Source organism: Scyliorhinus canicula, chromosome 7 (assembly GCF_902713615.1).
Source record: "Scyliorhinus canicula chromosome 7, sScyCan1.1, whole genome shotgun sequence".
NCBI classification, from domain to species: Eukaryota; Metazoa; Chordata; class Chondrichthyes; order Carcharhiniformes; family Scyliorhinidae; genus Scyliorhinus; species Scyliorhinus canicula.
In genome coordinates, this window is record NC_052152.1 from 38015709 (window position 1) to 38043113 (window position 27405).

Here is a 27405-nt window from a genome sequence, read left to right on the forward strand (position 1 = left end):
GATGTTTTATATACTGTCACTACTAATCGCGTATGTGTTTAATATCTAAATATACACATCTATATATACAAGGGCACACATATATTTGCACATATACGTGCAAACATAAATACAGGTATCACCTGTTTAAAACCCATTCTAATAGCACATTTTCATTTTAGTGTGGCTTGTAAATAGTCATGTTGCCTCCATTTTGATTGGTGTGCTTATTGTACGTGCAGTAAGAACCATGTAACTTTGCATGCTCCATCTGTTTTCTTCAATAGAACACTGCTTTGGCCGTCACCACTTCCTTTTTCAAGCCCTAGATGGGAGTAAAGTCTCAGGAGAGGGGTAGCGAGGGGAAAGTAGTATGAGGGTTGAGAGAGAACAAGAAAGGTAGCGAGGGTCTAAAGGGGTCAGGAGAGGAAAGTGGATGGTGGAAGCAGTGAGGGAGAGAGACCAAGTGGCCCTGGAGGGAAGAGGTGAGTGGGAGGGTGTGAAGGCATCATGGGAGTAAGGAAGTTGAGGGGACAGAGAGAGGAAAGCAGCAAACAGGATGATGTGAGGGGGTTGGAAAATGGAAATGACAAGGAGGAGGAATGAAGGAGTTGGGAGAGGGAAATGGCAAGTGAATGGCAGTGAGCAGAAGCTTAATAGAAAGAGTTAAAGCTGAAAAGTAAGTTGAAAGGGTATTTTGGGACAATTAGGCTCAAGGCAACCAATAGTTTTTTTCATATTAAAAAGTGCCCAGCTACCTCCAATTACCCTGGAAGGGCACGGTCATAGTCATAGAGGTCTACAGCACAGAAAATGCCCTTTGGCCGATTTGCATCTGTGCTGAAGTCAGAAGACTACACCACAGAAAAGGCCTTTTGGCCCGTTGCATCTGTGCCGGTGAAAGACAATCACCTAACTATTCTAATCCCATTTTCCAGCACTTGGCCCATAACCTTGTATGCCGTGGCATCGCAAGTGCACATCTAAATACTTAAGTGTTGTGAAGGTCTCTGTCTCCACCACCCTTTCAGGCACTGAGTTCCAGACTCCTATCACCTTCTGGGTAAAAAAACTTTTTCCTCCCATCCCTCTAAACCTCCTGCCCCTTGTGGTGAATGTAATATATGAATGTATATATACTAATTCACACTGTTACTGTAAGCGCAGTAGCACCATCCTACCACTAGGGGGAGTAGCGCTGGGAGCACTTAGGAACTTGTACTGGGCTCCACCCTTGGTTTCGCCCACGACTCCTCCCCCTAGTGCAGCTGTATAAGTATCCGTGTCCAGGGTCAGCCTGGGTCACTACGAGTTCATCGACAGGTAACAAGCTGGCTCTGAAGTAAGTCGATTAAAGCCTAGATTCACATCGGAAACACGTGTCTGGTGAATTGATGGTTCCATCACCCCTTACCTAAATGTGTGCCCCTAGTTATTGATACCACCACCCAGGGAAACACTTCTTCTTGTCTACTCCATGGGCGCAATCTAACGGAAAGGTTTCTAAATGTAATTTGTGGAGGGTTTTTCTGGGAGTTTCCGGTCGGCAAGTTCCACCACTACCTAACGACACTTGATCACTTTTCTGGACCCTGGGAAGTTTCTCACCAGTGTAGCCTCCACTTAGAATTATTTTCCTCACTGGGGAGCTGATCTCGCTGGCCAAATCAGCTCCTCCGATCATGAGCTTGAGGGTCCCTCACACCCTCCACCCATGGGCAATGCCACCCTCCACAAACTTGGGCATTACCCCCCCCCCCCCCCCCCCCCCCCCAAGTGAGGACACCCCACTATGGGATCCCTGAGGGTCCCCCATCCCAGAACCCCCCCCACTTCCAGGACTCCCACCTTTAACCCTCCTCCGGCTTTCAGATGCTCCTACATACCTGCTGTGCACCACCCTCCCTTCCACCCTCCTTTCATGGGCATGGCCACCTCGGGCCCTGAGTCTTGGCATTGCCACCCTGGCACTCCCATTCCAGCAGTGCTCCATTCTGCTTTGCAATGCCAACCGCACACCTTGGCAGTGTCAGGAGAGCAGTGCCAAGATGCCCGTGTACCGGGGGATGGCCAGGGGGGACACCCTGACCACCCAGAGGCTTCCGATGGCCTGGGAAACCCCCACCCCCATCCCGGGTGCCAGTACTGAATAGCACCCGGCTGGGGCCTCCCTAGAGGAGGCCGGTAGATCCAGAGTGAGCTTGCTCAACTGTTTAAAACCAACTTGGGGAGTGCGGCTTGGTCATTCCCATTTTGGGCGAGGTCCTGATCCCGAAGCCTTGCTAAATCTTGCGAGGCGTACTGGCTGCTGGGAAGCCCGCGGGAGGCTTCACCCGTCATCTACCGGCCGGGCGCACTCCTGTTCGAGTGCAACGTGACCAGTTGATCGCGTTCTATGCCCTTCATAATTTTATATATCTCAATCATGTCCTCCCTCAGACTTCTGTGCTTCAAGGAAATAACCCAAGTCTATCTAATCTCTCTTGATAACTAAAACTTAAAACTCTCCAGCCCAAGAAACATCCTGGGAAATCTCTGCACCCTTTCCAGTACTATCACATCCTCCTATAACGTGGATTCCAGAATTGTACAGAATAATCTAGCTTTGGCCTAATCAATGTTTCAAGGTCTCTCGGATCCTTAGTGCTTCCTGGGGTCTTCCGTTTGTCAACCATTCCCTTGCCTTGTTTATTCCCTTGCCTTGTTTACCTTGCCCAAGTTCATCACCTCACACTTATACGGATTGAATTCCATTTGCCACTGATTAACCGAACTGATCAGCCTGTCTATATCCTTCTGTAATCTAAGGCTTTCCTCCTCACTATTTACCACCTCAGCAATTTTTGTCCCATCTGCGAACTTACTGATCAATCTTCCTACGTTCAAGTCTAAGTCATTTAAGTGAAATGAAAATGAAATGAAATGAATTATGTAAACCACAAGCAGCAAGGGCACCAACTCCGATCCCCGCAGAACCCCACTGGACACAGGCAGAAAAACACCCCATCGACTATCACCCTTTGCTCTGTGCCACTCAGCCAATTCTGGATCCAATTTGCCAAATATCCTTGAACACCATGGGCTCTGACCTTTGCTATCATCTCCTATGTGGGACCTATGAAAAGTCTTGTTGCAGTTCAAGTAGGCTGCATTGCCCTCATCTACACACCTGGTCACCTCTTCTAAGAATTCAATCAAGTTGGTCAGACATGACTCCACTTAACCATTTTAGCTGTTCTTTATAAATCCCTGCCTCTCCAAATGCAGATGAATTCTGTCTCTAAGAATTGCTTCCAATAGTTTTTCCACCACTGATGTTAGACTGACTGACCTGTAGTTTCCTGATTTATCCCTTTCTCCCTTTTTGAATATGGTTACATATTGGCTATCCTCTCGCCCTCTGGCATCTCCTTTGGCCAGAGAGGAATTGAAAATTATTGCCAGCGGCTCTGCTATTTCCTCCCTTGCCTCACTCACTTGCTGGTTTAGCTCACTGGGCTAAATCACTGGCTTTTAAAGCAGGCCAGCAGCACGGTTCGATTCCCGTACCAGCCTCCCCGGACAGGCGCCGGAATGTGGCGACTAGGGGCTTTTCACAGTATCTTCATTGAAGCCTACTCGTGACAATAAGCGATTTTCATTTCATTTCATTTTCAACAGCCTGGGATACATTTCATCTGGCCCTGGAGATTACCTATTTTTAAGCTTGCTCAGAACCTCCTCTCTGTCCATGTTAATTTCTTTAATTTTATCACAGTCCTTCTCCCGTATTTCTATACCCACATCCTCCCCCTCACAAGTGAACACATAAAGTGTTCATTTAGAATCATATCTATGTCCTCCGGCCCCACAAACTAACTACCACTGTGGTCCTAATGGGCCCTATTCTTTCTCTAGGTATCCTTTTATGCTTAACGTACTTGTAAAACAACTTGGGATTTTCCTTTATTTTACTTCCCAGTCTTCTTTCATGTCCCCTTTTTGCTCTCATAATTTCCTTTTTAAGTTCCCTCTTGCACATTCTATATTCCTCTCAGGCTTCTGCTGCTTTGAGCTCTCGATAACTGCCTGAAGTCTTCCTTTTTCTCTTTATCCACTGCTGTATATATCTCTCTCTATGCCAGGGTTCACTGGATTTGTTGGTCCTACCCTTTTTTTGATTGGAACATTTTGGCCATGTACTCTCCCTATTTCTAACTTAAATTCATCCCACTTTCTATCACAGATTTACCTAAATGTTTCTTCTCCCAGTGGCCAAATCATATATGAACTTATTAAATCGGCCTTTCCCCATTTTCAGACCCATCCTTGTCCTTTTCTGTAACTATCTGAAATCTTTTTTAAAAATATAAATTTAGAGTACCCAATTCATTTTGTTCCCAATTAAGGGGCAATTTAGCGTGGCCAATTTCACCTACTCTGTACATCTTTTTGGGGTTGAGAGGTGAGACCCACACAGACACTGGGAGAATGTGCTAACTCCACAAGAGCAGTGACCCGGGGCCGGGATGGAACCTGGATCCTTGCCGCCGTGAGGCAGTAGTGTTAACCACTGGGGCACAGTGCTGCCCATCAAACTCTACCTTTGCCAGGACGGACATAAAGTTCTGCTCTTGCCACGTGCCGGAAAATGGGAGCAAGTGTGATTTTGCAAACGCTTGTGTGAAATAAGTTTGCAGGCATTCAGTTGTTATTTTTTATTTTTGTATTTTTTTTATACATTTAGAGTACCCAATTATATTTTTTTCCCAATTAAGGGGAAATTTAGCGTGGCCAATCCACCCACCCTGCACATCTTTGGGTTGTGGGCAGACCCACGCAGACACAGGGAGAACCTGCAAACTCCACATGGACAGTGACCCAGGGCCGGGTTTTGAACCCGGGTCCTCAGTGCCACAGGCAGCAATGTCCCGCCCCGAGTTCTGTTTTTTAAATATTTATGATAAAATGTTCCATTTCTTAGTTTCATGAAGCATGTTAGGATCCCGGATGAAAACCCAGCTTTTTTCAGTTTGTAATACTGAGGAAATGTTACTGCATCACAGGAACAGTTCTCAAGTAAAAGAAGAAATCCTAACTTACTTCCTAAACCTGCCAATGTATTCCAATTTAGAAAAACAAAATATGGTTAATAACCAGATTTTTACTTGCTTTTCTCTGTTTAGAATCTTGGAGAGTCTTTCAGGACCAAACTGAAACATTCAGATTAGAGTTCTTGGACCAGCTGACTTTTCAGACAGACCTGGCTCCTCCGCTTAACTACATCAGCTGTACTCAAAGCATAAGGCATTATTTTGTCTCTTCTTACAAGATGTCCCTTTACTTGTTTAGCCATCACCGAACAAAATACCCCTCATAAATTATCTACACCCCAGGAGCCCTTCAAACCTAAACAGTATCCCATTCGCTAGCAATCTGTAAACAAGTAAGTGGTTCTCAATACCACTTCACTGCAGAACACTTCACCTGCAAATCAACAATTATCTCACTTTTACAACACCTTAACCACCGCTCTAGCATTCATACGATCTGCATGCATCTTAACCCAGGTTTTAATAACCTTACTGAAAAACAATATATAAAGTATGACAATTTCTTGCATTCATCATAAGCAAAACTGGCTGAATGTTACAGCCGTAACATTGATTGGAACATTTTCAGTCACCCATGATACTATAATTTCTCATACTCCCTCACCCACCTTGATGAAATTCATTGTCATTGTCATGATATGCGCTCATGGCAGCACGGTGGCGCAGTGGGTTAGCCCTGCAGCCTCACGGCACCGAGGTCCCAGGTTCGATCCCGGCTCTGGGTCACTGTCCGTGTGGAGTTTGCACATTCTCCCCGTGTTTGTGTGGGTTTCACCCCAACAATCCAAAAATGTGCAGGCTAGGTGAATTGGCCACGCTAAATTGCCCCTTAATTGGAAAAAAAATGAATTGGGTACACTAAATTTATTTATTTTAAAAAAATTATATGCACTCATGCACATAATGAGATACAGACAGGCAGTGACAAATACCCAGTACAGCCAATCAACACAAAGGACAGAACACCACCAATCACCAGACAGAACACTAGAGGGGGGTTTCCCACTATAAAGCACACGAGGCATTAGCACTCTGCCTCTTTCCACTGGTGACAACTGTAGTGACAGTCAGGGTGTATATATCAGTTAGCACCTTCTACACATGGCTCAGAGCTAGTCTGGTCTAGTTAGTTATAGTTAGCACATTTAGATTAGTAGAGCGTCAACCCACAGCAAGCTGTGTGCACTGATACAGAAATTCAATAAATCGTATTGAACTACCATCTAAGTTTGGTGTCTACTTTCCAGTACAACTGCATCCAGTTGCAGTCTGTGTTACCCCATGGTGAATAACACGACATGGTACCAAGAGTCTAATTTATCTAAGTGACTTACCTCGAATGATTCAGTGACGACCAGCAAGTGCCTTCCAGCGGCATGGAGAAGATCCAGGCTCCTCCACAGCGACGGATCTCCAGCAATCTCAGCGCCAACTGGTGGGTCTTCAAGCAGAGGTTCCATCTCCAGATTGAGGCCTCTGTCCTTGAGGATGCGTCCAGTGCCAGAAAAATCGCGCTGCTCCTATCAACTGCGGGGGACCAAGCCATCCAAATTTTCAACTCACTCACTTTAGCTAACGGTGAGGACAAGACCAAATTCAAGACCGTTTTAGCTAAATTCGACAGTCACTGTGAAGTCGAAACGAACAAGAGCTTTGAGCGCTATGTCTTCCAGCAACGTTTTCAGGGTAAGGATGAACCTTTCCAATCCTTTATAACTCATCTCCGTATATTAGCACAGTCCTGCAACTATGGTGACATTGCTGATTCCATCATCAGGGATCAGATCGTGTTTGGGGTCCACTGCGACGCTTTGCGGGAGCAGCTCCTCAAAATTAAAAACATGACCCTGCCAGTCGCAATCGAGACGTGTAAAGTGCATGAACAGGCAAGAAGTCGGTACTCCCGTTTCAAATCGGCAGAACATGAACAACTTGCCGCCCACGAGGCAGAGTGTACAGCCCATCGCTCGGATGCGGTGCCTCAGTATCAATGAAAGTGGCCATTTCGCGCGCTTTTCCCGGGGTCCCACGCATGCGCATCACGAACGGGAGAATGAAGCGGCCGAAGACCAAACGACGTCAACGTCATGACGTGCCCGAACTGCGGCACCGCCCACTTAAAGTGGCAATGTCCTGCAAAAGGCAGGTGATGTTTAAATTGTGGGAAGCCTGGACATTATGCAGCCTTGTTGCACCACCGGTCAAGGGCCAGCGATCCCATTTCCAACGCAAACGTGTTTGATGTGTACAGCAAGGGCTATTGGATTCTGATCCTGGTAGCACTACGGATCCACAGTACAACTGCCTGGAGTCCCCATATCATGTGGGCATCATCACTACATGTGAATATGCCTCCTCAAATTCAGCAAGACGCCTATCTATCCTCAACTTGGATTTTGAAGACGAATGGCGTGCTGTCATACATGTTAACCAATGCAGCATCCAGTTCAAGCTGGACACTGGTGCTTCAGCCAATCTCATCTCTCAAGCAGATTTTGACCACATTAAAAAGCAACCCAAAATTCATCCGCCGGCCTGCCAGCTCCTTGATTATAATGACAATGCCATAACTGCATTAGGATCTTCTCATCTGTATGTCTCCAACAAGACCATCAATGCCACACTGCGATTCAAAATCATCAAGCCTGACAAGGCATCCCTGTTTGGTGCCCATGCATGCAAGCTACTCAACCTCTGCCAATGTGGATCTTCAGGCTGAGATTGATGACATCCTGGCGCAATACCCAGATGTGTTTAGTGGAATGGGTACGCTGGCATACTGCTACAAGATCTTACTCATGCCTGATGCCATGCCTGTAATCCATGCACCACGTCGGGTGCCGGCTCCTCTGAAGGAACATTTAAAGGCACAGCTGCAGGAGCTCCAAGACCAGGGCATAATCTCTAAAGTGACGGAACCAACTGACTTGGTCAGCTCGATGGTCTGTGTGAAGAAGCCCTCAGGAGAGTTGCGGATATGCATAGATCCCAAAGATCTTAACCGGAACATAATGCGGGAACACTACCCGAACCCGAAACGGGAGGAACTGACCAGTGAGATGGCACACGCCAAATTCTTCACAAAGCTAGATGCATCGCGTGGTTTCTGCATACAACTGGATGAGTCCAGCAGGAAGCTCTGCACTTTCAATACACCTTTTGTAAGGTACCGTTATCACCGCATGCTGTTCGGCATTGTTTCAGCCTCTGAAATCTTCCACAGGAGCATGGAGCAGATGATGGAGGGCATCGAGTGTGTGCGTGTCTACGTAGAGGATGTAATCACATGGTCCACGACACCCGAGGAACACGCATCTCTTCTCAAACAAGTCTTTCGACGTGTCCATGCAAACGGCCTCAAATTGAACAAGGCCAAGTGCTCCTTTTGGCATGTCATCCATCAAGTTCTTGGGCGATCAGATATCCCGGCAGGGTGTCCAACCAGATTCGGACAAAGTCAAGGCCATTAACGCCATGAAGACCCCGGAAGGCAAAAAGGCGGTACTACGCTTCCTGGGTATGGTAAACTTATTGGGAAATTTAATTCCCAACCTGGCATCTCACACCACGGCTCTCAGGCATCTGGTGAAGAAATCCACTGCATTCCGGTGGCTACCCAGACATCAAGCAGAATGGCTTGAGCTAAGGGCAAAGCTCACCACTGCTCCAGTACTAGCGGTTTTTGACCCGGACAGGGAAACAAAAATCTCCACAGACGCAAGCCAGGACGGCATTGGTGCGGTGCTCCTCCAGAAGGGTGATTCCTTGTCCTGGGCTCCAGTGGCTCATGTGTCAAGGACCATGACTCCTACTGAACAGAGGTATGCCCAGAGAGAGAAAGAGTGCCTGGACCTCCTAACCAGCATTATAAAGTTCCATGACTACGTCTACGGTCTACCGACCTTCACAGTGGGGACTGACCACAGACCCTTGGTCCATATCATTCATAAGGACTTGAATGACATGACGCCCAGGCTTCAGCGCATTCTACTTCGACTCTGCAGGTACGGTTTTGAGTTAGTATACACACCAGGCAAGGTGCCAATAATTGTGGATGCCCTGTCATGCTCCATCACCTCGCCCTGTGAACAAGTTGACTTCATCCACCAAATTGAGGTGCAGATGCAACTGTGTGCCAGCAACCTCAAAGCCTCAAATGAAAACATCCGTGAAGAGACTGCCAAGGACCCTCTTCTGCAGCGTGTAATGCACCACCTCGCAATTGGTTGGCAAAAAGGGCAATGCCCTCAGTTCTTTAATGTCAAGGACGATCTGTTGAGGGGATCCTCCTCAAGCTAGATCGTATTGTTATTCCTCGCAGTCTGCAGAGCGTAGTGCACAAACAAATCCACGAGGAACATCTTGGTGACGAAAAGTGTAGGCGCAGGGCCCGGCAGGCTGTCTATTTGCCTGGAATCAACCGGGACATATCCAACATGGTCCTCAATTGTGCGACTTGCCAGCGCTTCCAGCCTGCTCAGGCGAAGGAAACACTCCAGCAACACAAGGTCGTGACCTCTCCGTGGTCCAAGGTGGGAATCGACCTTTTTCACGTCAATGGGCGTGACTATGTGCTCATCATAGATTACTTCTCAAATTACCCGGAAGTTGTGAGGCTGTCAGACCTCACATCAAGGACAGTCATCAACGCCTGCAAGGAGACATTTGCCAGGCATGGTATTCCACTCACTGACATGAGTGACAATGGTCCCTGCTTCCACAGTCAAGAGTGGTCCAATTTTGCCAAGTCGTACCAATTCAAACACATTACCTCGAGCCCACACTGCCCGCAGTCCAACGGGAAGGTCAAGAAAGGGGTCCATATCGTGAAGCAACTGCTCTGCAAGGCTGTGGACTCTGCTTCTGACTTTAACCGTGCGCTGCTGGTGTACAGGGCAACCCCTCTGTCCACCGGTATGTCTCCGACACAACTCATGAATAGAGACCTGCAAACGACTGTTCCGGCCATTCACTTACAAGACCTGGATCACCTCCCAGTGGTGCAAAAGGTGCAGCAACCCAGGAACCGGCAAAAGCTGACGTATGATGCTCATGCTACCGATTTGCCTGTGCTATCTCCGGAAGATGCTGTTCGCATCAAGCTACCTGATGGAGGCTGATCAGCCCCAGCTGTTGTTGTTCCATAGGCTGCTCCCAGGTTGTTTGTGGTTCGTATGGCTGATGGCTCCATTGTCAGGCGCAACAGAAGGGCACTAGGCAAACTTGCCTGCCCACCACCAAATCTCGCCTTTCCAGATGTTGTTATGCCTCCTCCGGACACCTCACACCACAAGGCCACCAGTCTGGCTGCAATCCCGCCTGTCAAGGCGCCGTCGTCCCCACCTCCACCTCTGAGGTGGTCGACAAGGATCTGTCGCCAGCCCCAAAGATTGGACTTAATAGACATGTATCTTGTACATATTGTTCTGGATCTGCACACTAGACACCTTTCATGTATATATTCATTCACTCGCCATTTACTGTAAATAGTTATGTCTGTACATACAGTTGCATATGCTCGAAGCAACCAACAATTTTTATTTTTAAAAAGGGGGTATGTCATGTACATAATGAGATACAGACAGGCAGTAATAGACACCCAGTACAGCCAATCAACACACAGGGCAGAACACAACCAATCACCAGACAGAACACTAGAGGGGGGTTTCCCACTATAAAGCACACGAGGCATCAGCACTCTGCCTCTTTCCACTGGTGACAACTGTAGTGACAGTCAGGGTGTATATATCAGTTAGCACCTTCTACACATGGCTCAGAGGTAGTCTGATCTAGTTAGTTATAGTTAGCACATTTAGATTAGTAGTGTCAACCCACAGCAAGCTGTGTGCACTGCTACAGAAGTTCAATAAGCCGTAATTGAACTAACGTCTAAGTTTGGTGTCTGCTTTCCAGTATAACTGCATACAGTTGCAGTCCGTGTTGCCCTCGGATGAATAACACGACAGCCATAGGACCCATCTCTTGTCCCCTCGATCTCCTTCCAGCTCAGTTCCTGACCAAGCAGTTACCTCACCATGGCAAATGTCTGCTGACATCATCAGTGGCAGCTTTTCATCAGGCTCTGTCACTCTGCTCTTCAAAGGGCCACTTTGCCTATCTCTTCTCTGCAACTACAAAATCATTTTCAAATTATCTTTCCTTTCTAACGTTTGTGACCGCATTTGTCAACCAGCCAGCTTGTGCCAAAATATCACCTAATCTATCTACCTATAGGACCAAAATTGACCTGGCAAAGTAGATGATAACATCCTTTGATCTTGTCCTACCCTCGGAGCCAACCATCTACCTCTGTGGTCCAACTGCAATGCTCTTGCTTGCTTGTTTATGCTGTCTTCGCTGACATAGCTCTATCTTTGCTTCCCTTCATTTCCTTATTTGCATCCTTCCCCATCGCAACTTAATTCTTGGTTGTTGGATCAGTTTCCATATGTATGCTGAAGTAACCCAACTGTACCTCTTCATGATGATTCTTAGTAACGTGATGTTTATCTCGTAACATATTTAAAATGAACAAAACCACGGTTATTCAATTCAATTCTTAACATGTAAACTTAATTTTTTTTTCCAATTAAGGGGCCATTTAGCCTGGCCACTCTACCTACCCTGTACACCTTTTGGGTTGTGGAGGTGAGACTCATACACACACTTGGAGAATGTGCAAACTCCACACGGACATTGACCCAGGGCCAGGATCGAACCCGGGTCCTCAGCGCCGTGAGGCAGTAGTACTTCCCTTAAAACTGAGTTCCTGAATTCATCTTCCTGGCCAACTACACGCTTAGACTGAATCTGACAGCATACCCCCTCAATCTCCTGTTGAACTTGGAGCTCCATTTCCAATCTGCCTCCAGCACTATGTGTTTACATTACTGCAATATCCTTAGCTTTCTTTTTGCTGCCCCAGAAGTGCTTACCAGAGATTAAATTGGCTCAACCAAGCCTGGAAGTGAATCATTGTGCCTACTAACCTCCAAATTTCCAGTCTACCTAAATTACAAGTATCAAAATATTCCTGCCTGCATTTCACTCTGCACAAAGTCCCACTCTCCTATCTTCCCTGGCATGTCAACCTCTATGTAATAGCATTTGAATATGGATGGCAATGAATAATTTGTGAGGTGATCAGTATTTCCTATTATTAGGGAGTAAATCGGACAGCAGCTTCTGCAGTTAAATGCAGAAATCCATAAGTTGCTATCCAGTTTGGTCTTGCTTCGCCAGAAGCTGTGCTCCACGTTTCTCACCAATCAGCATTGAAATCAGTGCAAGTCAGTGAAGTTGAGGTACTTGCCCACTAAACACACCATAAATGTTCAAGCTGATGTGTAGTGTAAATTTTTTATGCCGTGTTAAGTCTTACTACCCAACAACTTCTCTGCAATTGAAAAATTAATTTTAAAGGTGTGAAGTCTCATTATTCAGAGTTGGAAATTTAGACAAGCAATATTTATTTTCTCTTTACTTTCATATTCTGTCTTTTATCTCTCAATCCCATCTTTAAATTTCCCACTTTATGATTTTACAATTAATTAAATATTCAAATTCATACTTCCTGGTTTAGACACTGCTTGTCTTTGAGGATTCATCGATCTATTTGGAGAACTGCATTGTTGATTACCCTGCTTATGTACCACAAGTCTGCTGCAGAGAGCAATACTGTAAATGAGCTCTCGCACAGCAATTTATGGTTGTTAAACATTGCTTTTCTTTTGCTACTGATTGCATAATCTGGGTTATTAAATTATTTATAGATCCCTCCTATTTGTGCATTCTCTTCCAGACCTAAATGCGAATCTGCTGTTTGTCACATTCAACCTGCTTGCCCCATGTTGAATGGCAGAACCATCTTCCAGTTTAGCCTCATATTCAGAAACTTATTTTAAAAGTGTTACAAACTTTCTGTCCCTTTGAATCCCTTTGAGACCATTCTTAAAACTTCCTTTTTGTGTAATGCCTTCAATTCACCTCGCTCTTTCCCATCAATAGTTTGCATTTGTTTCCATCTTGTGTTAAGTGCTTTATGGGCACCTTAAGGGTGTGATCAAGTTGTGGCTTTTCATTTCAGTCATTGCTTATTGTTTATTCCAGTGACTCGAGGTAAAAAATGGAAAATGTTGGTGCCCTAATCTATTTTCTAGACCTTTTATACTGAGGTAACAAGCATAGTCCTGTTGAGAAAAAAATTCTACAACACGTTAATATTAGCTGGTCAGAATTTTACAAACTTGAGAGTAAGTAACTGCAGTGGTGTGTAAACATCTCTAAAATTTAAATGGTTCTTACAATAAGAATGTTCCTCAAAATGTTATACAATTGGATGCCATGGATAGAGAGTTCCCGAAATCTAAGACATCAGGAAAATTGTTCTAATATCTATTATATTCGTATCAAATTGTTGACACCCAAGTTTTCAGGTCTTCCCAAATGCAATCTATAGAGACTGAATATGAAATCAATGCAGTTTTAGGATTGTGAATATTTTCCTTGCTTTTCCTTGGTGTTGTTTTGTGCCATAAATGACTCATTCGACCCATCAAGTCCATGCCTGCCCTCATTGGAGCAATCCAGTCAGTTCCACTCCTTGATCCCTATAATAGTACAGGTTTATTTTCTTCTTGTTTGTCTAATTTCCCTTCAAAATCATTGATCATTTCGGCTTCAACCCCAGAATGAGTTCCAGGTCATTACCACTCACTGCCTTTCACAGAATCATAGAATTTACAGTGCAGGAGGAGGTCATTCTGCCCATTTAAACACACCTCCACCCTATCCCTGTAACCCAGTGATCCCCACCTAACCTTTTTGGACACCTAAGGGCAATTTATCATGGTCAATTCACCTAACCTGCACATCTTCCTTACATTCCCCTTGCATCTCTTGCCAAAAACTTTAAATCTGTGTCTCCTAAACCTTCTATCAACTAATGTGAGCAGTCTTTCTTCATCTATCTTATCCAAACCTATCCTAATCCTGTGGACATCTGTGAAATCTTCCCTCAATCTTGTTCCAAGGAAACCAATTTGCAAAGCTCAATATCCAAAGATTTTGGGTCGCTAATTTTGTTTTCTTTTGTTGCTAGGCTTCACCAAATGGAGCTGATGGAGAAGTTACAGAACAGCAGCCATATTCCGCTGTCAAGTCCCACCCAGGAGTTATCATTTCAAAGTGAACATAACAGCCCAACTCAAAGTTGCCCAACTAAAAATTTAAAAGGTAGGAAGAATCCAGAATTTTATAAAATACCTTTGTTGAAAATAACATGATCTATGACAATTGAAGTATGAATAAATGAATGACCCATTTTATTTGCATCAAGATGCTATCTTTATGATTTTATATGTTTAAATTATTTTATAACCCATGTGTCCCTGGTATTTGATGCCTTTTTCTAAACCTGTGAATGTTCAATGCAAATAGTTTTTTTCTTTTGGAGAGATTTAATGTAATATGGTGGCAATCTGTCTGTTGCATACAGAAATTGTGCTCTGGGTTGTGGAACTCTAGAGCAGCTAGAGTCACTATGGTGCATCCGCAAGACAAATCTGTCATGGATAGCACTTTTAGAGATGTGGTCAGCTCAGAAATAAACAGGAAGAGAGAGAATGGTGACTGCTAGGGTATCTAAACGAAATAGGCAGGAATCCCCAGAGGCTATCATGCTCTCTTAACTTCTTTACCATTTTGGATACTGGTGAGTGAAATGGTTCTAGAGGACTGTAGCTAAAGAGCCACGTTCATGGCACCACAGGTGGTCCAGCTACACAGGAGGGGAAGAAGAAGAGTGGAAGTGTTGTAGTGGTGGGGAATTCCGTAGTTAGGGGAGCAGCCAGGAGTTTCTGCAGCCATAGATATAACTCCAGGATGGTATGTTGCCTCTCTGGACTGGAGGATCAAGGATGTTACAGAGGGGCGGCAGGACATTCTTTTGGGGGAAGATGAACAGCCTGAGGTTGTGGTCCACATTGGGGTTAATGACATAGGTAGGGAAAGGGATGAGCTCCTGAAAGCAGAATTTAGGGAGTTGAGAAGGAAATTGAAAAGCAAGACATCAAACAGTAATCTCAGGATTACTCCCAGTACCATGTGCCAGTGATCATAAGAATAGGAAGATATATTAGTTCAACATGTGACTGGAAAAAAGGAATAGGAGGGAGGGCTTTAGATTTCTGAGGCATTGGAACTAGTCTTGGGACTGGTGGGAGGTGTACATGAAGGACGGGTTGCATGTTAACGGGACTGGGATTAATGTCTGGGGAGGTTTACGAGTGCTGTTGGGGGGAGTTTAAACTAAATTGACATGGGAATGGGATCCTGAGGGGAAATTCAGAGTGAGAGAATAACAAATGGAATCATGATATAATAATCTTTATTGTCACAAGTAGGCTTACATTAACACTGCAATGGCGTTACTGTGAAAAGCCTCTAGTCGCCATATTCCGGCACCTGTTCGGGTGCACGGGGTGGGGGGGGGGGAATTCAGAATGTCCAAATTACTTAGCACGTCTTTTGGGTCTTATGGGAAGAGACCGGAGCACCCAGACGAAACCCATGCAGACATAGGGAGAACGTGCAGACTCTGCACAGTGTCCCGAACCTGGGACCCTAGGGCTGTGAAGCAATGGTGCGGACCACTGTGCTACTGTGCTGCCCATTAATGCTATGAACAGAGACCTGGCTCAAAGAAGGGTAGGACTGGATATCAAATATTAATATTGCTGCCTCACTGCGTCAAGGACTCTGGTTTGATCCCGGCCCTGGGTCACTGCCCGTGTGGTGTTTGCACATTCTCCCCATGTCTGCGTGCGTCTCACCCCGACAAACCATAGATGTGGGGACTTCCCACTCCCATTCAGGATCTATCCTTGGCCTCTCTTATTTCTCACCTACATGCTGCTCTGGCCAATTGAGGTATTGTTAGTTTCTACGTATAAGCTGATGACATCCAGCTCTACCTCACCATCACCTCTGTCAACTTTTCCAATATTGCTAAATGATCAGACATCCACATGGGTGAAATAAATTTTCTCCAATTAAACATCGAGAAAACCAAGCTATTTATTGTCTTTAGTCCCCACGACAATTAATTTGATGAACTACCAACACTAATTATAATGGGGGAATATGTGATGTAGCCGTGATAGAAATTTGAGGGTGAGGTTTCTAGGCAGTTTAAAGAGATTTGCAGTAGTTGCAGCTGTGACAATGGGAAACTTTAAGTAGATTACAAGAAGAAAATGAGAGGGTATTTCTGGAGTGCATCTAGGATTGTTTTGTTAATCGATACATTGCATATCTAATTTATTTTTACTGTTCAGTTGTCTACATAAAATTATAATACCCTATCATTCCTCAACCCCTCAGACCATATAAGCAATGCCACCATGAATGAAAAGCTATAGTTTCTATAGCTCTAATTATGTTTTTAATTAATAGGTCTGCTTTCCTTTTCTAGTTCTCGTTCACATGAAGATTTAAAGTCATGAATGTTCAATTACCAGACTTGCTTTGATTGCCTTCAAAGCTACATTATCATATGTGGTGTATATGGATTTCAGTAAGGCGTTTGATAAGGTTCCCCACGGTAGGCTATTGCAGAAAATAAGGAAATATGGAATTGAAGGTGATTTAGCGGTTTGGATCAGTAATTGGCTAGCTGAAAGAAGACAGAGGGTGGTGGTTGATGGCAAATGTTCATCCTGGAGTTCAGTTACTAGTGGTGTACCGCAAGGATCTGTTTTGGGGCCACTGCTGTTTGTCATTTTTATAAATGACCTGGAAGAGGGTGTAGAAGGATGGGTTAGTAAATTTGCAGATGACACGAAGGTCGGTGGAGTTGTGGATAGTGCTGAAGGATGTTATAGGATACAGAGGGACATAGATAAGCTGCAGAGCTGGGCTGAGAGGTGGCAGATGGAGTTTAATGCGGAAAAGTGTGAGGTGGTTCACTTTGAAAGGAGTAACAGGAATGCAGAGTACTGGGCTAATGGCAAGATTCTTGGTAGTGTAGATGAACAGAGAGATCTCAGCATCCAGGTACATAAATCCCTGAAAGTTGCCACCCAGGTTAATAGAGCTGTTAAGAAGGCATATGGTGTGCTAGCCTTTATAAGCAGGGGGATTGAGTTTCGGAACCACAAGGTCATGCTGCAGCTGTACATAACTCTGGTGCGGCCGCACCTGGAGTACTGCGTGCAGTTCTGGTCACCACATTATAGGAAGGATGTGGAAGCTTTGGAAAGGGTTCAGAGGAGATTTACTAGGATGTTGCCTGGTATGGAGGGAAGGTCTTACGAGGAAAGGCTCAGGGAATTGAGGTTGTTTTCGTTAGAGAGGAGAAGGCTGAGAGGTGACTTAATAGAGACATATAAGATAGTCAGAGGGTTAGATAGGGTGGACAGTGAGAGTCTTTTTCCTCGGATGGTGATGACCAACACAAGAGGACATAGCTTTAAATTGAGAGGTGATAGATATAGGACAGATGTCAGAGGCAGTTTCTTTACTCAGAGAGTAGTAGGGGTATGGAACGCCCTGCCTGCAACAGTAGTAGACTCGCCAACTTTAAGGGCATTTAAGTGGTCACTGGATAGACATATGGATGAAAATGGAATAGTGTAGGTCAGATAGGCTTCAGATGGTTTCACAGGTCGGCGCAACATCGAGGGCAGAAGGGCCCGTACTGCGCTGTAGTGTTCTATGTTCTATGTGATTATTTTAATAAATGCCTCTAGTACCTCATCTTAATTTGTATTGCTTTGCACAATCCCATTTGAACCACATAAATGAGCAATAATATATTGTGCATGAGTGGAAATGGATACTGAGAGAACGGTTTTTTGTTGGAGTAGCTGAAGGTTTTGAAAGGTAGAGGATGGGAAGTCGGAGCTAGCAGAGCATTGGAATAGTCCAGATTCGAGATGCCAAAGGGGTTCAGCAGCAGATGGGCTGATCTGGATGCAGGCAGGGGGTGCTGGAGTGAAAATAGATGGTCTTTGTGATGGAGAGGATGTGAAGATGGAAGCTCAGCTTTGGATTGATTAGATCGTGAACCGTCTGGTTCAACAGAGCCAGTTGCTGGAGAGTACAATAGAAAATAAATAGCAAGGTGCAAAATTTATGACAGGCCAAAGATGATGGCTTCATTCACTGTTCCTGATATTTAACTTGAAGTAATTGAAGCTTATCCATGATTGGATGTCGAGACAAACAGGCTGACAGTACAGAGGCAGCAGAATGGTTGAGAGGAATGATGGAGAGGTAGACCTGAGTGTTGTCAACATATGAAAACTGACCCCCATATCTTTGGTTGATCTTTTCAAGGACCATTATTTATCTGGGGGGGGGGGGGGGTCGATGAGCTCAGTTGGTTAGACGGCTGGTTTGTGATGCAGAGCAATGCCAATCTCAGGAGTTCAAAAAGGTGACCAAAAAGGTTGGGAGGGGTTATTGGGTTACGGAGATAGGGTGGAAGTGACAGCTTAAGTGGGTCGGTGCAGACTCGATGGGCCGAATGGCATCCTTCTGCACTGTATGTTCTGTGTGTGTTCAATTCCCATATTGACTGAGGTTATTCATGAAGGCCCCATCTTCTCAACTTTGACCCTCGCCTGAGGTGTGATGGCCGTCAGGTTAAACCTCCACCTGTCAACTCTCTCGCAAAGGGAAGAGTAACCTATGGTCCTCTGGGACTATTGTGAGTTACATTTATCTGAGGAATACGAGGAGCCAAGCGTAACTCCTTGGAAACACCAGAGTTAATTGCGTAGTGGTAAAGCATGAGAAGGCATTGCAGGAAATACACTGGCTCTGATTGGGTAAGTGAGAGTGAAACCAAATGAGGGTGTTTCCTTAACTGGGTGTTTTGGGCCATAAATGAAGCACCCCTTGACAGTCCCACCCAGTGAAGTAATGAGAGAATTTGACTGTGGTCTGATAAACTGAGAAACTACTTATCCAGTCAACTATGTATAAAATGTCCAGTCCATATACTGTGAAATAAAATTGAGATGCTCTGTATAATATTGTAACCATTTTTTTTATTCATGTAAGTGGGTGGTATTCAATCGCATTCCTGACATGTGCAAGTGGGCAGGCATTGGGGAATCAGGAGGTAACTTACTTACCACAAAATCTGTAGCCTCTAGCGCGCTCTTGCAACTAAAGTATTTATATGGCTGATTCAATTAAGTGCGCAGTAAATTGACAACCAATATGTTCCAGAGGCAGCCTTTAGGGACAGGATGAGTTTGCTGTCTTGCTGTGCATAGGCACAACAAAAATAGTGTGGTTTCATTCTACAAAGCTAAAAACCCTTTTTCTTTGTTGTATTGTAGAATCTGTACTTCGAATTAACTCATGGGTTGGAGCGAGTGGTCATGGAGACCAGTGCCATGCAGCCAAACAGTTCTCACCAGTTCTTGGACACACTGCAGGATATTGTCATAGTGAGCTCTTCTTGGAGGATGTTCAGACTGATGAAGACAAACTGAATTGCAGTCTTCTCTCTTCAGAGTCTATGTTTATGCCTGTAACCACTGCAATGTCTCCCCTTTCACCTTCGCGTGATCTGAGGCTTCCTGGAGATATTCTAGCTCCAGAAGATGATGTCACATCACCATTGCATTTGGAAACTGGGGCTAAATATGAGGATAGCGATGATCAAAAACCTGAGAGGGCTACAAGAGGAACCGAAGAATGTAAAGCTTGGGGGGGAAAAGCTAGCGAGAAAAGTAAAGACGTGAATGGCAGCAAATTGTTCCATGTATCGAGTCCAGTGCAGTCTTGTGTCAGCTTCACTCCATGTACAAGTCCAGGGTCAACTGTATCAACAAAGGAGCACAGTTTGCTGGATAACAGATTGCCTAAATGGGCACAAATGGAAACCAACCAAAAAATGGTGGGAGAAGACCCAAAACCAGATAAATATGGTGCATCTGTGACACTTAATCCAGATGCAGAATTTCTGAATGAAATGACTAAAGCAGCCATACGGATTCAAGCACACTGGCGAGGATTCTACACCAGGAACTGGAATCAAAAAGCAAAGGAAATACGCTGTGAAATCCGACTTCGTAGAATACAGGAACATGTAGAATATTTGACTGAAGAAGTAATCAGGTGAAATACTTGTGAGAAAGGAAGTGTTCTTTTATCCTTTTGAGAATTCATACTGCGTTCTAGTTAATACATCCCAATTGGGGAGTGAAAATCCAAAGTCCAGTTCCAGACTAATAACAAAATATTTGGTTGTTCAACCAGTCTCTAAATAAAAGAACAGAGGAACAGAAGTAGGCCAATTAGCCCCTTGAACTACACAGAGCGACCATGTCTGATCTGTGATACAATTACATATGTCCACCCATGCCCCTATAACTAATATCTTGTTTAATAAAAATCTATCAATCTCAAATTTAAAGCTAGGAATTGCTCTAGCACAAATAGCCATTTGCAGATGAAAGTTCAAACTTCTACCTCTATTTGCATGTAGATGTATTTCCTAATTTCAATCCTGAAAGGTCTGGCTCTATTTTTTTATACTGTTGGGGGGATTCTCCGCCCCTCAACGCCGAACGCAATCGGACGGGGAATCTGGTGTACGCCGAAAACGAGGTCCGCGCCCGGGTGTCAGCAATGTGATTTGCATCCTGCAATGGTGTCAGCGTGTAGAGCTGGCATTTGCATTTGTCAGCATATCATTTCTGGGTACGACCCGTATTCTCCGAGCCTTTGTGATGCTTTGCCCCTGTCAGGCGGCAGTCTTGCGTGCATGGTTCACGACAAGTATTTAAAAAGGGATGCCGTGGCTGCTGAGGGAGGGAGAGAGATAAGTGAAGCATTAAAAATCATAGCAATTGCTGGGGGGTAGCTGCTTGTGTCGGGGGAGTAGTGGGGACCAACCTGGTGACCGCGCAGTGGATTTGGGATGTTTCAACGGGGACAGGGGTGGCCAGGCACAGACAGCCATTGCTGTGGTATTCACTTTAAAGTAAGAACCCATGCACCATGGCCTGTGACTCCCTCCTTGGTATACTACCTCTCTCAGGGCAGAGGCCTCACTCGACACACAATCAGCTGGCCCAATTTGCAGGACCACCAGCCATCTCCAAGCCCTGCCTGCCCATTGCACCTATGTCCCATCCATCCTGCCCGCAATCAGGTTGTCGCAAACTTCCTGCCACACTAAGGACCCATATCACACTGCAGCTACACTCCCAGCAGACACCCTCCCCTTCACACAAGCACATCTGTAAGACCTGCCCACACACAAGCCCCTTGAGCTTGGAGGCGGTAGGTGGCACACAGTGACTCCTCCACCCCACAACTAGACGCCACCCTGTTGGCAGGATAGCATGCCCACCCAGTGAGGGAATCCACAGTAGTCCCCACAGGAGGGAACAGGACAGGAGCCACAGAGCTCATCGCTGATGCAGGTTACGGCAGTCACTGATACCCATGTTGACATGGATGGGTGGTGAGGATAGAGGCTCCCCATAGACCAGGCCTGGTGCCACTCGCTGATAGTGCTTGGTGCAGTGTGGTAGTCAACATATTTGCGGGGGGGGGGGGGGAACAGTTGAGGGGTGGGTTTGGGTTTGGGGGGGTAGTGGGGGGACGTGGTGGAGCCCAGACGGGCTGGCTACGTCAGATGGTGATCTGCAAGGCAAAAGACAAGACACTGTGAGATCTCGGGAAGGAGTATTTTGGGGAGAGGGGTGACTCATTTGCCAAAGGGACACCGACCTCCACCTGGGAGATAGCCCTCTTTCCCACCTTTCTGGCTAGCTCCATCACCCTCTGCTCAGTGGCAGACAACATCCTTAGCTCTGGTGATCCGCCTCCTGTCTTCTCATGCTCACTTCTGTTATGGCCAATCTTCCCCTGGGGGACAGATGATGAACATTGTGAGACATTTGGATGCAAATTATATGGCGTCTGTAGCTGAAGACGTGTGAATGACACCTGGCCAAAGAGGACAATACAGGTGATTGGGTTTGGTGCAGGATGGGATGTAAGGGGGATGCCAGCTGATAGGTTTTGTTTGGCCTCTTGAGGGGGGAGGGGTGTGGCTGTTGAGGGACAGGAGTGATGCAAGGGCCACAGAAGTGGTAACTCACCTGGGCTGATTTAAGGAGATCATCTTCTTTCGGCACTGCAGACCAGATGGCAGTGGCGTGCAGAGGTCTGGTGATGCCCGGGGCAAATCTTGATTGTATGCCCCAAAGACTCAAGTATAAGGCCTAATATACTGAGAAATATTATGAGAAAGGAAAACATTTTGAATATATAAACACAGATGAAACATGAAATAAACGCTTTATTCAATTTTAATATTCGATAATAAATATAAAGGGGCTGGTTTAGCTCACAAGGCTAAATCACTGGCTTTTAAAGCAGACCAAGCAGGCCAGCAGCACGGTTCGATTCCCGTACCAGCCTCCCCGGACAGGCGCCGGAATGTGGCGACTAGGGGCTTTTCACAGTAACTTCATTGAAGCCTACTCGTGACAATAAGCGAATTTCATTTCATTTCAATCAAATTTATTAAGTTATTTTCCCCAAATGATACCTCCTGTCACAAAACACCTGAACTACTTCACTTTTTACATCAGCTGTGAGAAATTCTTTTTCAATGCTTATTAAAGCCAGGTTGGTCAGTCGCTCCTGTGACATAGAAGACCTCAGATATGTTTTTATTAATTTCAGTTTTGAAAATGACCTTTCACAGCTTGCGACTGAAAATGCGATTGTAAGCAGTAATCTGTATGAAACACACAGCGTCGGAAAGACATCCCTCCCATACTGCAGTAAAGACTCCAGAGCATCTTTAGGATCAGGGGGAACTCTATTCCCTCCAGCTCGAAGGAGCATCACAAAATCAATAATTTTGTCATATAACTGAATTGCAACCACATCATTGTCATAATAATTTGCAAAGTCTGAACATTCCTTTTTTAATTTCTCTCTTTCTTGTTCATCTTCAATCACTCCTGAATTCAAGTTCAGAAGAAAAGAAAATCGGTCACTGAGTCTTTGAAGACGGACACTGCGGTCTTCAATTTCAGTTTTTAATCTGTTCACAATCTCTACCATTACTCTATTCATATCTTCTTGTGCCGTCAGTCCACTATCTCTTGCTGACTCTCCAGGCATTATTCTTCTTCTCCTTGTTCGTGCAATTGGTATTCCCCAATTTTGACAATATTCATTGGCTAAATCTATTGCATTGTGGATAATTTCGTCATTCTTCAAATTCAAGATATGAATAAGTCCTCTCAGATCACAAGAAGCTTCATGGAACCCCATTTTCGGATCCTGCAAACGTTTTGAGACTTTATCCACTGATGATAAAACTGAGTTCCAAAAATTTAATAAAGCTATAAACGGGAACTGTTGAATAGAGTTCAGTAGCGATCCTGCATCAGATTTAGTTTCCCTTGAAAATTCTCCTTCCAGCAGGTGTTGAAGGCTTGCAATAACGTTGTCACACTCTTCGTGGATTACTTGCACAGCATCATGGCTGGAACTCCATCTTGTGTCACACTGTCTTTTCACAGTCCGAGTGACAAATGATTTTAACACTTCCCAACGAGAAGTAGATGAAGAAAAAAAAGTAGAGTTTTTCTAGAATGCCAAAAAATGTAACAACAACAGGTTGCACCTCACTTGCATGGACACAGGACAAATTGAGGCTGTGGTTCTCGCAGTTCACAAACACAGCTTTTGGGTTAACTTCAAGAATTTTTTGTTGAACACCTCCTCTCACTCCAGCCATAACTGCTGCGTTATCATATGCTTGACCACGACAGTCATTCATGGAAATTTTGTCTTCTTCCAATTTTTCCTGAATTTTATTTACCAGGCTGACTGCATCTTTCTTGTTGACTTGAAAAAATCCCAGAAATGTCTCCTTTATTTCTACTTTTCTGTTTTCATCAATATGAACGTAACGCAGAATTTCAGAAACCTGATCTTCATGGGCAATATCTGGAGTTGAATCCAGCATTATGCTAAAATATTTTGCGTCCTTAATTTCGGAAATTATATTTTTCTTGACAGTTTCACCAAGAAGATTGATTATTTCGTTTTGAATTCTGTTGGACAAGTAGGTGACACTTTTTGGTTTCTCTTTCCCTCTCTGCAAGTGTTTTGCTAAGATGTCATCATATTTGGCCAAAAGTCTGATTGTTGCTAGAAAGTTTTCTGTATTTTCACTGACTGTCTCCCCTGGCTCTGATAACCCAGATATTCCTTCTTCTCGATGTCCACGATAGGCCAAATTCTGTTTTGCCAGAAAGGATATAACCTCGACAATCCGTTCAGTTATAGCTTTCCATCTTTTCTTTTCAGCAGACATTTGCTGTTGAAGTTCAGCATCTATCGTAGTTGAATGATGGAGTCGAACTACAAGTTCAGGTATTCCCTCATGTGAGCTCTATGAGAAGGGCTTTTCTCATGGTCAGGTATTGTTGGATTTAATTTTCTCCAAGTGGAGAAACCGTTTTCCTTTCCAAAGTTTGACACAGACAACAAATGCTCCTTTGAAAACAAAAAGCAAACAAAACAGTAGCATGCTTTCCGATATGGAGAGTATAACAACCATTTTCTCTCCACAATTTCTCCGTTTGTGGAAACTTTATCAAACCACTGTTTGGAAAATGATCTCCCATCCTTCTCAGCAAATTGACCACTTTTATTCTGATATCTTTCAGGGCCATGTTGTAATATTGTCATCTTCAAATGATCTGGAATCGGTTTCTTCAAACAGCCAAAATTGCTTCTTTGCAAAAATATGCAAATATCTTCTTTATTTTCTTCACATGGATCATCATCCTGACAACGAGACTGAGGAGAGAGAGTATTATGTTCTGACCGAGCTGAATCCGTATCAGAAAAATCCTTCTCTGCACCCACATCATCTTTTACTTCTCCAGGTTCTCCTACATCTTCTTTACTTCTTTTTATCCATGCATCTAATGCCCCTCTTTGATAGGACTCTTCTTCGACTCTGGCCCTCTTTTTTTTCCTGTTCTGTGCTCCACTCGGTTGTACACGAAATACTCGTAACATTTCATTTTCTATCTCAAAAACCGTAAGACGCATGAGAAAATGGGAAGAAAATGGTAAACAATCGGTCAGTTGCAGACGGATAAACCATATTTCATTTCTTTGTTCCTTCGTATCAAATTATTTCACACTGATTCTCCACTGATAATTTTGTGCAATTTATATCATAGACTTGCAAATTAGTGGTATCTGTATTCGAATATTAGCATGTTAAGGAATAAATGTCTCCTATTCCGAGATTAAATGCCATAGCAATCCTCTGATCATCCAGGCTTCACTCTTACTACATCCCACGTAAATATTTCATTAAATATCGCCAAAAAACCTATAAAAACCGTAGTTGCACCTGTTCTAGAGCTATTCACTGACCTGAGTAGGTAAAAGAACTAATCGAGATGCACAAAAAGCTGAAGAAAAGACGAGTTATGACTCGAGGAAACGCAGGAACGAACAGCCACGTCTGCTTGTTGCTTTTGATGGTTGCACCACGTACATCATGCGCATGCGTGTGGGGGGTATGGGGAGAAGGACCATTTTCTCTAGACAGAAAGGGTACACCATGTTAAAGGAATAAAGGGCTAACAACTGCCTCTGCTGTGTGGTGAGCCTCCAAAAATTGATTTATCACCGCTGAAATTTTAAAATTACTATCTTATTTCCTTCTCTGGGGCAGCACGGTGGCCTAGTGGTTAGCACAACCGCCTCACGGAACTGAGGTCCCAGGTTCGATCCCGGCTCTGGGTCACTGTCAGTGTGGAGTTTGCACATTCTCCCCGTGTCTGCGTTGGTTTCGCCCCCACAACCCAAAAAATGTGCAGAGTAGGTGGATTGGCCACGCTAAATTGCCCCTTAATTGAAAAAAATAATTGGGTAATCTAAATTTAAAAAAAAAAAAATTTTTTTTTTTTTTCCTTCTCTGATTGGATGCCCCCATCCAATGGATGCCCGGGGCCAATGCACCGTCGCCCCCCCCCCCCCCCCCCCCCCCCTCTGCACGCCACTGCCAGACGGCCTGGTGAGGCCCTTGGCATTCAGCCTCTGCCACATCCTCCCAGGCCTGGTTAATGTTGGCGGGCGGTAGCCTCTGCTCAGTTTTGGGGAAGAGGGCATTCCACCTCTCTTCTACTATATTTAGCATCCAGTCTAGCTCTGCATCTGTAATGTGCGGCAGCTCTTCTCTGGGCCATCTTCTTGGCTGAAATGAGAGTTTGTGGGAAGTGGAGTGCTTACAAGGAGGTCCAGCTTGTCAAGTTCGCCAGCACCGTTCCGACCCCAGCGAATCGGACACCGGCGCTGATGAGATTAGTTTTATGTGGGCTGAGTCCTGGCCCATCAGCATGTTCTGATTTGCTCCGGATCTAGCACTCCTAACAGCAATGTGAAGCTCACGCAATTCAGTTCTCGCGTCAGCACATAAACTGAGTATTCCACCCTATGTCTCCTAGGCCTAAGTTCCTCAGCCGGCAAAAATAGCTTCTTAACATAAGAATCAGGAGCAGGAGACTGCCATTTGGCCCTTCACTCGAGCCTACTCTGCTGTTCAATAGAATCATGGCTCACCTGATTGTGATCTCTCACCTACCCTGATAACCTTCTACTCCCATGTTTGTCAAGAAACTATCTAGTTCTGCTTTAAAAATATTCAAATCCTCTGCTTCCACAATCTTTTGATGAAAGGAGTTCCAAAGACTCATGAGTCTCAGTAAAAAAAAAACTCCTCATCTGGCTTAAATGAGTGACCCAATATTTTTAAACAGTGACCCCTAGATCTGGATTCTCTCATGAGAGGAAACATCCTCTCCACATCCACCCTATCAAGGTCCCTCAGAATCCTAAAGGTTTCAATCAAGTCGCCTCTTCCTCTTCTAGACTACAGTGGATACAGACATAGCCTATCCAATCTTTTGGAACTGTTGAGGCCTCAGTACAAATCCTTGCGGGACACCAAATGTATCCTGCCAATTGGAGTACCTCCCCATTATTCCTACTTTTTGTCTCCTGATGCACAATTTCCTATCCAAGTTTATAATTTACCTTCGATTCCATAATCATTTCTGTTGGCCAGTGTGTCTAAAACATGAAGGCATAGCCTCAAATAAGGGGACAATGATTTTGGACTGAGATGAGGAGAAATTACGCAGAAGGTTGTGGATGTCAATTGTTGAATACGTGCAAGGCTGGTATAGACAGAATTCTGGTGATTTAAGGGATATGAGGGGTGGGTTGCAATGTGTAGTTGAAACCCAAAACC

The 27405-nt window shown here is 44.7% G+C and overlaps 1 protein-coding gene across 1 annotated transcript in view; it reads left to right on the plus strand.

Annotated features, from left to right (window-relative positions):
- cep97 (centrosomal protein 97) overlaps positions 1–27405 on the plus strand; it is a 91068-nt gene that overhangs the window by 49670 nt on the left and 13993 nt on the right. The window contains exons 9-10 of the mRNA XM_038802275.1: positions 14173–14306; positions 19424–20207. Of these exons, the coding sequence (XP_038658203.1) occupies positions 14173–14306; positions 19424–20207 (918 nt within the window). The remainder of the gene's footprint in view (positions 1–14172; positions 14307–19423; positions 20208–27405) is intronic.